At 45.5% G+C, this 13383-nt stretch overlaps 1 protein-coding gene and 1 long non-coding RNA gene across 3 annotated transcripts; one reads left to right on the top strand and one right to left on the bottom strand.

The window, feature by feature from the left end:
• The first annotated feature begins 882 nt into the window (after positions 1-882).
• On the top strand, positions 883-1384 carry LOC125518527. The gene is made up of 2 exons (XR_007288022.1): positions 883-1060; positions 1317-1384. It is a non-coding gene; the product is annotated as an uncharacterized LOC125518527 (long non-coding RNA).
• On the bottom strand, positions 1263-9358 carry LOC125518526 (glucose-1-phosphate adenylyltransferase small subunit, chloroplastic/amyloplastic). Of its 2 annotated transcripts, none has more exons than XM_048683345.1 (10): positions 9213-9358; positions 5383-5679; positions 4206-4475; positions 3773-3952; positions 3470-3573; positions 3247-3358; positions 2935-3033; positions 2745-2864; positions 1803-1920; positions 1263-1597 (listed from the first exon to the last, which is right to left on the bottom strand). In XM_048683345.1, the coding sequence occupies exons 1-9, from the start codon at positions 9333-9335 to the stop codon at positions 1804-1806; spliced, it is 1422 nt and encodes a 473-aa protein (XP_048539302.1). In that variant the 5' UTR covers positions 9336-9358; the 3' UTR covers positions 1263-1597; position 1803. The 2 variants fall into 2 exon arrangements, with proteins under 2 accessions (XP_048539302.1, XP_048539301.1); XM_048683344.1 differs by lacking the exon at positions 9213-9358 and adding an exon at positions 7880-8223.
• Positions 9359-13383: the final 4025 nt, after the last annotated feature.

The following is a 13383-nucleotide window of genomic DNA, read 5'->3' as shown; positions in this document are numbered from 1 at the left end:
TTTTATTTTGGCTCCGTAGTCGGGCCTTGTTTGTAACTGGTTGATGTAATGCTTTATTTATGTATTTGTGTGAAGTGGCGATTGTAAGCCAACTATGTATCTCTTTCCCTTATGTATTACATGGGTTGTGTGAAGATTACCTCACTTGCGACATTGCTTTCAATGCGGTTATGCCTCTAAGTCGTGCTTCGTCACGTGGGAGATATAGCCGCATCGAGGGCGTTACAATTATTTTTTGAGTGAAGACTTGGATATCTCTTTTGAGCGGATAGTTTTTCTTCGGTGCCCAAGGTGATATTCTTCGGTATGCCGAAGAGAAAGTCCTCGCCAGTTGAGTCGACTGACTTGTTTCGCAAGTCAAGTCATTGGTTGCGTTTGAAATCCGACCATTCCGTGACGTGTGGCATGCTACATGTTGCATGTACAGTTGGGTGGTCACCACCTCAAACAGTCATATCTGCCCTCAAGATTGCTCTCGGCCATAAATGGCCACCCACTTCAACTTTTGATGGTTGACTGCTCCGTGAGAGAATTAATTCGCCCGAGCAACCCATCCTTCCGGAGAGATTGAGAGAATCTTAAGAGAGGAGAAACCCTAGAGCCTAAAATCTGCTAAGTGATTGAGCTTCACTGAAGAACTTGTCTTCACCCTATTACACTTGTGGACTATGCATAAATTTGTCTTCACCCTATTACACTTGTGGACTGTGTATCCACTAGACGACTTGTCTTCACCCTATTACGCTTGTGGACTGTGCATCCACTAGACGGTTATCTATTCAAAAGCGTCCAAGAGTAGTTGTGAACTGCCAAAGAACATGTCTCTGAATGTCAAAGAGATTACCTTGAAGATATGTCACAAGTGATTGGGCGATGTCTCAAAGACTTGAACTCAAGGTAAATAGGGTGAATACTTGGTCTTCTCAGTTTAATCTTGACCCCTCTAGCCAAACTTATATTAGGTGAACACATGTTTTTCCGAAGAATTTGTGGAATCTCCCATTCACCCCGTTCGATACCTGATCCTACAATCACGAAATAGGCTTTCGGCCCATTTTATGTACTAGTAAATGCGCACATGCAACACACATTAATATTTAGGAATATATTAATTGCATGCGAATATTAGGTATGCTATTATTTGTGTGTTAATCTATGATTAGTGCAATATTTGGTATGATATTAATTGCACGTTAAACATGTTTAACGCTCACCATTGAAGCAGTCTAGGTAGTTGGATTAACTTAGTTCGATGGCCGAGATCAATTAGATCTGCCCCTTTGGGTCTTTTTATATTGGTATAGATATAGATATAGATAAAGCAACGCAAGGTTTTACATGAACCATACACCAAATAGCATGGTCTGCTGGAAATCGACTACAAGCAAAGAGAAAGCTGAATCCAGGGGCACTTCGCCTAAGTGCATCACAGTTGCTTGTACATCACAGTTCCTAATACATCAAGGGAGAAAAAGGGTGGAGAAGTGCCTTGCATGGCACTCCTTTTTTATTGCTCTTATGATCTCTTCGCGGCCTCGTTGGTTGATTCCAGACTGATGCAAGTAGCTCTGTCCCTTGGCACACATTTCACACCTGCCTGCAGGGCAACCCAAACAGAGTCAACTACTTACAAGAAGAGTGCTAAAAATCTCAAAGCGAATGTATAGGATACCAGTGCATGGTTTGTATGTACCAACTGTATTGCTGCATTTGCATCATGTTTGGTTTACAGCATGTTCATAGTTCTGAAGCAAAACATTACTGATTGCAGACACCGAGGTGTGTACGAGGAGACAACTTACTTCATATGACTGTTCCACTAGGGAGTAAAGCATCCTTGATCACAGTTACAATGCCACTTTTGATGAAATATCCATCTGTCTCCCTTGCCGCTTCTTGAACATTGTCAACATTGATTATCTACAATATACCAACGAGTCCAGATCACTACCAAAAACAACTCACAATACGTGATATCATGTTCAAGGAAATGGATATACAATATAGGATATGTTTGGTTGGTTCACAGGATTATGAAAACGTAGGAATAGAAGAAGAATGGCAAAAAATAGGATAGGAATACAAGTGCAAAACAACTTTTCACACTAATATAAGTCTTGTTCTAAGGAATAGAACATAGGACAACAACAGCAAAGCCTTTCAGTCCCAAACGAGTCGGGGTAGGCTAGAGTTGAAATCCATAAGATATCGAAACCAAATCATGGTTCTGGCAGTTGACAACTAACTTACTCGCACCCCTGTCCATGGCTAAATCTTTGGTGATATTCCAGTTCTTAAGATCACTCTTGAGAGACTCCTCCCATGTCAAGTTTGGTCTACCCCAACCTCCCTTGACATTATCAGGACGTCTTAACCATCCGCTAAAGACAGTCAAATCAAACTCAAAGCACATGAAGAACGATAACTAGGATGGAAGTCAAGTAGATTATAAAATTCCTGCTATTTTCTTTTCAAAATGTGATCAAAGGAACATTCCTCCACTTTTCCTTTGAACAAAACGATTAAACAGTGTTGCTAAAAGAAAATTTCCTATTCTTACATTTTTTTTCTCACTTTTCCTATGAACTGGGCAAGGCCTAAAGCTTGTTATATAATGGTTACATTTTGGACATTACCATGAGAAAAGTTATGTTCGAGTTACATATTCAGTATGACAGTGTTGCAGTGGAAAAAAAGAGAGAAACCAATAGATGCTTAACCATAAGTATATTAATATGGCATACCATCACGTTATCTCCAATACGAGCATTCTTGTCAATTATTGCTCTTTTGATGTGTGAATTCTTTCCAATACCAATGGGAATGCCACCTTTTTCAGCAAGGAGTTTCTTATCAGCTTCAGTCTGTTGAACAAGAAAAGAAAGGGTGAGCACGTCACTTTGCCAGAAGCATATTACACCTGTTTGATTTTACCTCATAGTAGTCCGCACCCATTAGCAATGTGTCCTCTATTATTGCCCCTTCAGATATGCAGGACCGGAGTCCAACTACTGAATGGTGTATCTTGCAGTTCTACGTGGACAGCAAAGAAAGGCAGAGGGAACATAGTAGCCGTTATTACATACAGCATCAAAAATCACTTGAGAGAAGATATAACAATCACAGCCCATAAATAAGTATAGATGGTTTTGAAATATGTCTTTAAAAGCTTAAAGTTCGTTAGCATGAAATGAAACACCTGAAGAAGGTTAGCATACCGAGAGCCAACTGAAAAAGGCTACTTACTTTAATAACACATCCTTCACCAATAACACTGTCTGTCACATCAGCATCAAGAACCTTTGAAGGAGGCAAGTGTCGAGGTTGTGTGTAAATGGGAGCAGAACGGTCATAGAAACTGCATTCAAATTGAACGTATACATTAAATCAATAGGGGACAATTATAACACTTTACATGCATGAAATTTCATTATTTTTGTCCACAACAAGGCAAAAAGTGAAAGCACACCTGAAATCGGGTATTGGCTTTTTGGTAATTCCCAAATTTGCATTATAGAATGCCTCAATTGTACCAATATCTTCCCAGTAACCATCGTATAGGTATGCTTGTACCTGTCGGCAACAATAACAAAACTCTTAAGAAGCACATATCACAACTATGAATGCCAATGGAACTGCATATCCGATAACCTATTGTATCCCCTTCCTTACGATAAACATATGACTTGACAGTTTCTCTGAAGCTAAAATGATTCAAATCATAAAGCAGAAGCAGCAAAAGGAAACTACTAACTCAATGAGCTTTGCATACCCTCATGCCAGTGCTAGTTGCACCAGGAATAACCTCACTTCCAAAGTCATTAGCTCCAGGAAATTGCTCACGGAGAAGCTGAAGCATCACATGTTTGCTAATAACATAGATACCCATGCTAGCAATATAAGGCATTTCCTTTGCCCTCGCATCGTCAAGGCCAAGTATGGTCGTATCAACCTACAAGATCAAAACAGGCAGCAACATGGTGTAAATGCATTCAACAGAAGAGCTTTTTGGTGTAATAAATGATGGTTCACAACTGTATATCTGAAATTAGTTAGAAAGGCACAGCATCAGTGTACCATTACAAGATCAAAACAGGCAGCAACGTGGTGTAAATGCATTCAACAGAAGAGATTTTGTGGTGTAATGAATGATGGTTCACAACTGTATATCTGAAATTAGTTAGAAAGGCACAGCATCAGTGTACCATCATAGCTTTCAACTGTTCTCCTTTTGGTTTCTCTGCGAATTCAATTATCCTCCCTTCTTCATCGATTTTCATAAGGCCAAATGCAGTTGCACGTTCCTCATCCATGGGCAAGGCAGCAACAGTAATATCAGCATCTGTTTCTCTGTGTGCCTGAATAAACTTTTCATAGTCCATTCGGTACAGGTGATCTCCAGCAAGAATTAGATACTCCATAACATTATGCTCCTCGAATAGCCACAAGTACTGCCTTACAGCATCTGCAGTACCCTGAGATAAGATGATAAGACAAAGTGAATACCCTGCAAAAGCTTGCATGGGATCCTAGAAACACTTTATGTTGATAAGAAAGGTTTATGATCATCAAGAAGTGAGCAGAGCTCACTTTGTTAGGGGAGTGGATCTACAGCTCAGCCACCCAGGTTCAAGTCCTCACGGACATGACTTTGGTTCTTATTATCTAGAAAAACGCTGTAGGGTACTGGTTTGACATAAACTAGCAGAAACTGCATGTAGCTGTGTGGTATAACACTCACAATCTAAAGCAAAAACTATGATGAATAGTATGTTATAACGGCAAACATATGAAAGTATGAAACATAGTTTGATCCGCTATGTTTACTTATAAATGATGATGACTGGCTAATGCTCATAAGATCAAAATCAAAGTTACATCACTAACCATTCACATATACTAATTCTAAATTCATAACTAGTGAACTTGTTCAGGACCAGATCCTGGTACACAAAACAGATTCGCATAATACAGAAACACTGTTAAAATCAATTTGAAAAAATTTCTGAGCATCTCTACTTGAGCTTAAAACTGCCTTGTGATAGCATGCTATCAAGAAAAAAATTAATAGAGAACTATTAGGGTAGTATTCAACTAATAATTCTTATAATCTATATCAAGGTTTTGTAAAAAGGAATACTGATGACGCCTTGGAACAGTTTGTTTCTTTTTTATTCTGGATCTTGAAAGGCTGGCCCTAGGATTTCCACAGAGCTTAGTGAAATTCATTCGTGGTGAAATGATACAATCATGCGTACTTATGAAGGAATTGTAGATTTTGCCTTCTTCTAAATGCTAACATGAGACAGATTATGATCATCAGTAGATGAATCTCGCATTTCAGATTAAACAAAAACACTTAAATAACAATGAATGAGATACCTGAAACCAGTCAGGGTTATCTGGGCTCTGCTGTGCAGCAAGGACTTCAACAAATCCTTCATTCTTGTAACCTCCAATGTTGCTCCCATAGGCTCGTGAGAGATGACGATTAAGAGAAGCTGAGTTGAACTGCGTGAGCACATAGATCTTTGATATGTTGCTGTTCAGACAATTACTGACAGGAATATCAATAAGCCTGTAGTTGGCACCCAGTGGCACTGCAGGCTTCGCACGCTTCTTCGTCAGGGGATACAATCTAGTCCCTGCACCACCTCCAAGAATAATTCCGAGAACACTCTGCACAAACAGCAGAAACTCATCAATTGCCTATTGCAAAGTAAATCAAACAAAGAACGAAGAAACAAGTGTTCCAGGCGGTTGGCATTGAGTTCAGCTTGTTTATCACCAAAAGAGATCATGGAACGAATGCAACATGGGGCAACAAGTTTATCCAATAAATTGGAGCTACAATATCTAGCAATCTTTTGTAGATAATGGCCGGCTGGTGAATAGTTCTGCCCCCCCCCCCTCCCTTCCTCGCCGCCGCCTGAGGCAGCCGCCAGGCAAGCCCGGGGCGCCAAGGATGGTGGCGGCGGGGCCTCGGTTGCCCTGCCTCTGCGTGGGGAACCCCAGATCTGGAGCGGCGGCTCCATTGGCAAGGCACGGCCGGCTAGCAGCTGTGTGGGCAGTGGATCTGGCGTCCCGGCGGCGCAGGCGGCGGGATCCGGTGGTCATTGGTGACCGGCGGCGGCTTTTGCGGCGGTCGGTGCGCGCGATCTGGCGCCTCCCCTCCTCCCCTGTTCGGCATGCGGGCCAGCCTGGTCGGGCCGCGCTTCCTCTTGGTTGCCGGTTCTGTACAGGAGGCGCTGCTGGTGCCGGGGATCTAGTTCGGGCGAAATCCCTAGCCGGCCATGACCGGCCGCGCCGACGGTGACGCCTGAGGGCGTCGTTCCCCTCCTTGGAGGCGTCGGTATGGACTGATCTCCTCACTTCCCATTCCCCTAGGTCTCCCGGGCGAATGCCCTAACTTTGTTGGGCGGCGGCAGCGCTCATGGCGCCGTTCCCTTCTTGAAGGCGCCGCTTTGGGAACCTTGGGGTTGGGTGGCGCTTGTGGGTGGTGGGCGACGGCGGTGGTGCGGCCCTATCCTAGCATGGATTTACGTCTGTTGCTTGGAGATGGACTCGCGTAGGTGGAGGTGTCGTCTGGCGTCGTGGTGGCGTCAATGGCGGAGGGACTGCCAAGGCTCGCGTAGGTGGAGGTTGTCATTTGGCGTCGTGGTGGCATCGATGGCGGAGTACCTGCCAAGGTTGTCACCTCAATCTGCTCTGAAGATGGACCAGTGGAAGATGGCGGCGACGACACATGTGAGTGCGTCAGACCGGTTTGAGTCCCGGACCCGGCAGATGGCTCGGTCGGGGCCTCCGGCTTTAGATGTTAGGCTTAGGTGAGAGGTCTGGGTATGTGGCCCAGCTTGCACCCCTTCATCATTTGGATAGGAGTAGCGGCAGATGTTGCCAAGATGGCGGATTCACGCATATTGTTGTTCTACTTTGTAAGGTCCTCGAGAATAATCAATAAAATGGCCGTATGCATCTCCTAGATGCAGCCCGGGGTCATCCTCCTTTTCTAAAAAAATAAAAAAAAATACCAATCAAGCTGAAACTTATGTTCAGTTCTTTTTTTTCGAATATGGGTTAATAGGACGTCAGATGTCTCAATCAGCATTGCAGCTGAGACATGATCCAAGTTCTTCCTGTTGTGCATAACTTTTTCACATCAATTAGAGTCTTCCATCAGCACAGAAGACCCCAATCTATCATCGCCTAAAACTCGTCTGGTTGTATTACTTTGTTTAGTTGTATTGATGTCAGAACCGTTTGTGAGGAAGAGAGGCAACCACCACGTGGAATAGACTCTACTACCCTTTTTAATTAAAATGAAAGGGCAAGTTTTAATCTCCACCACATCCGAAATCATAATGTTTTCTAAAGGGGTGTACTGAAGCAGAACTCAAAGAAGAAAACTGAACAAGTTAAAAAGAAAAATCCAAGAACTTGATCTGATTGCCAAGTATAGTCTTTAAGAGCCACATGCCATGGATCATGCCATCTTCTTTATGAATTTCTTATGGGGCTCACACCCACACCTATTGATTAAGTAGGACTGTTCAACAAACGTCCACAGTTGCCACATTTACTGAAATCTAGTAAAAATAAACAATTGGAGCCAATGAAAATGCCCACATGATTAGTCGCCAGGAAGCTCCTGCTATGCGCTAGCAAAGTAGAGTAGTATTTTTTTATCATCTCTAATAAATGTCCACATGAGAACACAAGGCGTGAATCACATTTGCGCATCTAAATTACCGAGGCAATAATTTCCCGCATGTATCAAATTCTCATCCGGAAAGATACGGACGCAACGGATCAGGGCGGCGAGACAAGACTAGGCGGCAAGCGCCGCATTTGCGCACCTAGGCTAGGCGAGGCGACGTACCGTGCTTGCGTCGGGGTCGAGACAGGTCTGGGAGCTCTTGGAGTCTGACACGGCACGTGGGGAGAAGAAGAAGGGCCGCCGCGGAGCCGGACGGGCGACCAACACGCGCGGGCGCTGGCGCCGTCCTCGCGGCGCGCAGAGGAGGCGGAGGGAGTCGCAGGAGGTGGACGCGGCAGCGGTCGCGGCGGAGGCTCGGTGCGGAGGGATCAGGATCTTGGAAGGGGAAGCGGCCGCGGCCATCGCCATTGACGTGGATGACGAGCTCAAGTCACGGGGCTCCCGTGGCGAGAGATCACGAGGGGGAAGGGAGAGAGAGATACGCCTGACACCGAGTGGTGCAGTGTGGCTGAGTAAATTTAACTAATCTTTTCGCAAGATCTTTCCATTTTCAGTTTTTTCCCATTTTTCTTTTGGAGAGAGAGAGCGCTGCGTGGGAGAGAGAGGGAGAGAAAGTGACTGAGAGGTGCTTGATACGTTTTAGTCTCATGATGACTAAAAGTAGTGAGACTAAAACTTGCTAGTCTCATCCATGCTTAGATCCAAATATTAAAGAGTCTAAAATCAAGTTAGTGAGCATTTATTATCCTCCAAACCCTTCAATCTAGAACTTGCATGTGTTGAGAGGCGTTAAATGAGGAGAGAGAGGACTAATCCACATTTTAGTACGGGTACCCCTGATTAAAAAAATTTAGTCTCAAAATTAGTTTTAGCCTCTCTTTTAATCAGGAGTGCTTGGAACTTTAGCCTCTTAAAGAGACTATTTTTAGTCAGACTAAAAAAAGTCCCTTGGATTCAAAAACCCTCTGAGATTGTCAGCAGGTGGCACTTTTGGAATGATCTCCTTGGGGTAGGACATGACCATAATGATTTTGGACATATCACTTGTAAACTTTTTTCTCCCCTTAATTATCTTGTCATTTGGATTTTTGTTACTTGACGGGCTGGCACATACTCTCTCCCTCCCAAAACTTCTTTCATAGATTTATATAAGATATGGATGTATCTAGTTATGTTTTAGTGTTAGATACATTTATATCTAAATAAATTAAAACAAGAATTTTAGAACAATGGTAATATTATATAAGAGGGAGCACTAAGAAAAAATAGCATTGTAGGATCAACTTTTAGTCCTTTGTCCATACAAGTGAGGTGCACACATAGCTAATAACATACTGCTTAATTCAATGCAGGCTCTTGTGGAAAATCTTCTAATTATGCTCAAAGCTGCCTTAAAGAAGTCTTTCCTAGAACTTTCCAGAAATAATATTACTGCATATGAAACTCAAAGCTAGAATAGAAAATGGAAATCATGGTTAAGATAGTCACTACTTACATCATTAGCATGTGGATTGAGATCTGCATGCTTCGATGAGCTCTTATGGCCATCAACGTTGCATTGTTCACGCTTGGAAGGTGAGGGCGAGGGGAATGTTTTAGATGCCAAAGGCACATCCATTGCCGAGGGATAAACAATGGAAGGATATAGCTATCGAGTGATGTGTGAGCAAACTGTTCTTTGATTTATAGGTGAAGGAAGTATATGCACGTATAAAAAGGCGCACATGGATATCCTTATGCGACGAAATTAGTTGTTATGTGACAATCTGTAAAGTTTTTGGCTTTCTAGGTATGCTCTTTGCTTTATTGGCAGCAAGTTTAGCAACATACAAAAAGGCACATGGATATCTTTGTGCGACGAAATTAGTTGTTATGTGACAAGCTGCAAAGTTTTTGGCTTTCTTCATATGCTCTTCGCTTTATTGGCAGCAAGTTTAGCCGCATAAAAAGCGCACATAGATATCTTTGTGCGACGAAATTAGTTGTTGTGTGACAAGTTGTAAAGTTCTTGGCGTTCGAGATATGCTCTTCGCTTTATTGGCAGCAAGTTTAGTCATACAGAAAGCACACATGGATCATTTTTTCGAGAACACACCCAAAAATGGCGTACAACTTTTATGAAAGAAAGGACAAAGATGCCCACCCCACATAGCGGCTTACAGCTCTTGAAGGAAGCATCCAGCTAGCCCACAACAGAAAACAAAAAGGCTACTCCTCGCTAATGACTACCGACATGTCGGCGTGGAAGCACGATCACCTATGGGGCATGGGTTGCCTTTGTGGTTCAGCATGGGGACGGCCACGTTGCACAAAGAGCAGAAACGGCAGGGGATAGCACAGTGATGGACTCTCTCTTTTTACCTAGGTTCGGGCCGCTTTGCAGCGTAAAACCCTACTCCTGCTATGGTGGTGGATTGATCTGGGGGAACACGAAAGCTCGACGCGCTATGGCCCGGCAAGGTTGCCTCGGGGAGAGTGACGTGAGCGTACAAGTGTTGTGGGATCGAATATCTGAACCCCTTGCTAGGTTGCCCCGGGCCTCCTTTTATAGGTTAAGGGGTGACTACAGTGGCAAAACAGTCATTTGGGTGTGATTAGATAGCTAGTAGTGCTATCATACTAGACTCTGGCAGTTAGGACAAAGTATTAAATGCACTGCTAGGTGTCGTGCTGAGGGTGAAGCCCGGCAAGCCTGCCACACCGCTTATCTGCCTGTTCTTATCAGCTTGACACGCCTCCTGGACGGGTGTCAATAAAGCTAATCTCTTCTCTTTTATGCTGCCACGTGCCTGATACGTTCCACCAGGTTGCTTGGTTCCTTGACACCGCACTGATAAGTGACTTGGGTGCGATGAGGTGGAGCGGTGGCGTCTTGGTGAAGGTTCCTCGGAAAGGGAGCTTGGCGGGGTTTGGTCTTGGCAACCCTGCCGGGGCGAATCTGGACTTGTCCTCAGGTGCAGCCTCGACCCGGGCAGGCTCTCCTGCCCTACAAGGGAGGCCGTCCCAAGGTTGCCTTCTGCTAGTCTTGTTCTTCTTAATGCTCTCCTTGATCTCACGAAGAGCGGCTTCTCTGGCTTAACTTTATGTCATGCATTGGTGTTAGATGTATGATCATCAGCATGCCTGTGCATGAGTCTAGTTGGCAAACATGGATGTTTGTTGCACTGACAGGAGCCCCCGAGCCTGGCCCACACGTGTTGCCGAGCATCGTTGGGGTAGGCCTCAAACAATGTACAGGCCGACAACCTCACCTTGCCACGGTGGAATTCAGGTTGATGAGATCTTCTTTGCTTCTTCATTAACCTGAAATTGAATCAATTCCCGGGTTCCCCACGAGTCGTGCGACATCAAACGATGTGGGTCTACCCATGTAATGGGCCAGAGAACACCCATGTTCATGGGGAGTTGATTGAAGTGCATGCGCATGATCCCAGGGTAACTGCCATTTCACCTTACCCACCACGCCTGACGTTTCCGCCACGCGCACTGCAAGCATTGCATAGGGTTGGTGGCGGACGCGCAGGGCGCGGGAATGAGTGACATGGCAGAAAGCGTGGTGCCATGGTTTGGCGCAGAGGGGCGGCCGGCGAACCTGGACGTCGTCGGTGACACGGATAAACCGGATTGGAGGAGTGGGGTGGTTGCCTCAGGATGGTGGGGAGCCAGCCCCCTGCCACGCTCTGCTATAAAAGAGAGCGCGGGGGGAATGGAAGTGCTCACCCTCGCACCTTCTCATCCTTCTTCTCGTGTTCTTCTCCCACCATGGTCAGGGTAAGAGAACACACTCGAGCTCCGGCAGTGGCGACGAGGGCCTCCTCTCGGCACCGTATTCCCGCCCCCGCTGGGGACACAGGGGTAGGATCTAGTGCGCAAGGCGGAGCCGCAGGACATGGTCGTGGCCGGCACGACGCTCAGGGCCGAGGTGGACGCTGTGGTGCTCCAGTCACACCTCCCCCAGCCGCTCTAACTCCAATGGAAGGCCATGTTGGAGATACAACACTGGAATTCATCATCAGGCTGCGCGAGCCCCCGTGTAGCCATCTTCGGCTTCCTGGCCCCTTTGTAAGGGTGATGGAGGTCGAGCAGCCGCACGGGCTAAAGTTGCAAATGAGGGGTTGCTGCAATGGCACCATGCGGGTGGATGTCGAGTTCCCTGCACCTCATGTAATGCTTATCCAGCGTGGTTGGAAAACTTTTGCACGTGCTCATAGCCTGGCGGAAGGGCACGTCCTCCATTTTAAGTTAATGGAGGCTGATCTGCTCTCCATCAAGGTCTTTGGGCGCTCGAGTGCTCGCTTAGGGTGTTGCGTGGAAAGCTCGACTGACGACGAAAGCTCCTCCTCGAGCGACTACGACGAAGAGGACACTGACGGCGAAGACGGCGACGCCGAGCCCCCGGTCGCCAAGCATGAAGACGATGACTCGGACTCCGGCTAAGCGTTGGACGCACTGTCACCGTCAGGTAGGCGCCGGTAGCACCATCATCTACAGGTGGACCCCGGCAGAATGATCTGCCGGGGGTGTTTGGCCCGGTCGACTTTGCTTCCACCAGCTGGACCCCGGTAGGCTTCCTCGTGGACTCCGTCTTCGTCTTCCATGCTGGTGTCCCTCTTGCCGCGTTCCTCTGGTCCCGGCGGGGGTGACCAGGGCATCGCCTAGTGATGACCCACAAGTATAGGGGGTCAATCGTAGTCCTTTTGATAAGTAAGAGTGTCGAACCCAATGAGGAGTAGAAGAAAATGACAAGTGGTTTTCAGCAAGGTATTTTCCGCAAGCACTGAAAAAAGCGGTAACAGATAGTTTGATAGCAAGATGATTTGTAACGGTAACAGTAAATAAAGTGCAGCAAGGTAGCCCAATCCTTTTGTGGCAAAGGACATGCCAAAGGGGTTTCTTATAATAGGAAAAGCGTTCTTGAGGGTACACGGGAATTTCATCTAGTCACTTTCATCATGTTGGTTTGATTTGTGTTCGCTACTTCGATAATTTGATATGTGGGTGGACCGGTGCTTGGGTGTTGTTCTTACTTGAACAAACCTCCCACTTATGATTAACCCCCTCGCAAGCATCCGCAACTACGAGAAGAGTATTAAGATAAAATCTAAGCATAGCATTAAACATTTGGATCCAAATCGGTCCCTTACAAAGTAGCGCATAAACTAGGGTTTAAGCTTCTGTCACTCTAGCAACCCATCATCTAATAACTACTCCACAATGCATTCCCTTAGGCCCAAATATGGTGAAGTGCCATGTAGTCGACATTCACATGACACCACTAAGGGAATCACAACATACATATCATCAAAATATCGAACACACATATCAAGTTCACATGATTACTTGCAACATGATTTCTCACGTGACCTCAAGAACAAAAGTAACTATTCACAATTTTTCCCGGTTTTGTCACGGCAGATGCCCTCGTGAAAGGACTTAGGTGCGAGGCCATGGCTACGTTGGTTAGCTTAAAAGGGGTTGAGCGAGACGAGAGACACGACTTTACCCAGGTTCGACCCCTCATGATCAAGGTAAAATCCTACGTCCTGCTTTGTGTTATATTAATTGAGTATCGATTACAAGGGAGCGGAATTGCTTAACCTAGCTATCAATGGATTGTAACTTGAGTTTAACCCGCCGCAGGGACTCGCCTTTATATACACAGGTCA

This window comes from Triticum urartu, chromosome 7 (genome assembly GCF_003073215.2).
Source record: "Triticum urartu cultivar G1812 chromosome 7, Tu2.1, whole genome shotgun sequence".
NCBI lineage: Eukaryota > Viridiplantae > Streptophyta > Magnoliopsida > Poales > Poaceae > Triticum > Triticum urartu.
The sequence above is the reverse complement of the archived record's forward strand: the minus strand, read 5'-3'. Positions and strand labels throughout refer to the sequence as shown.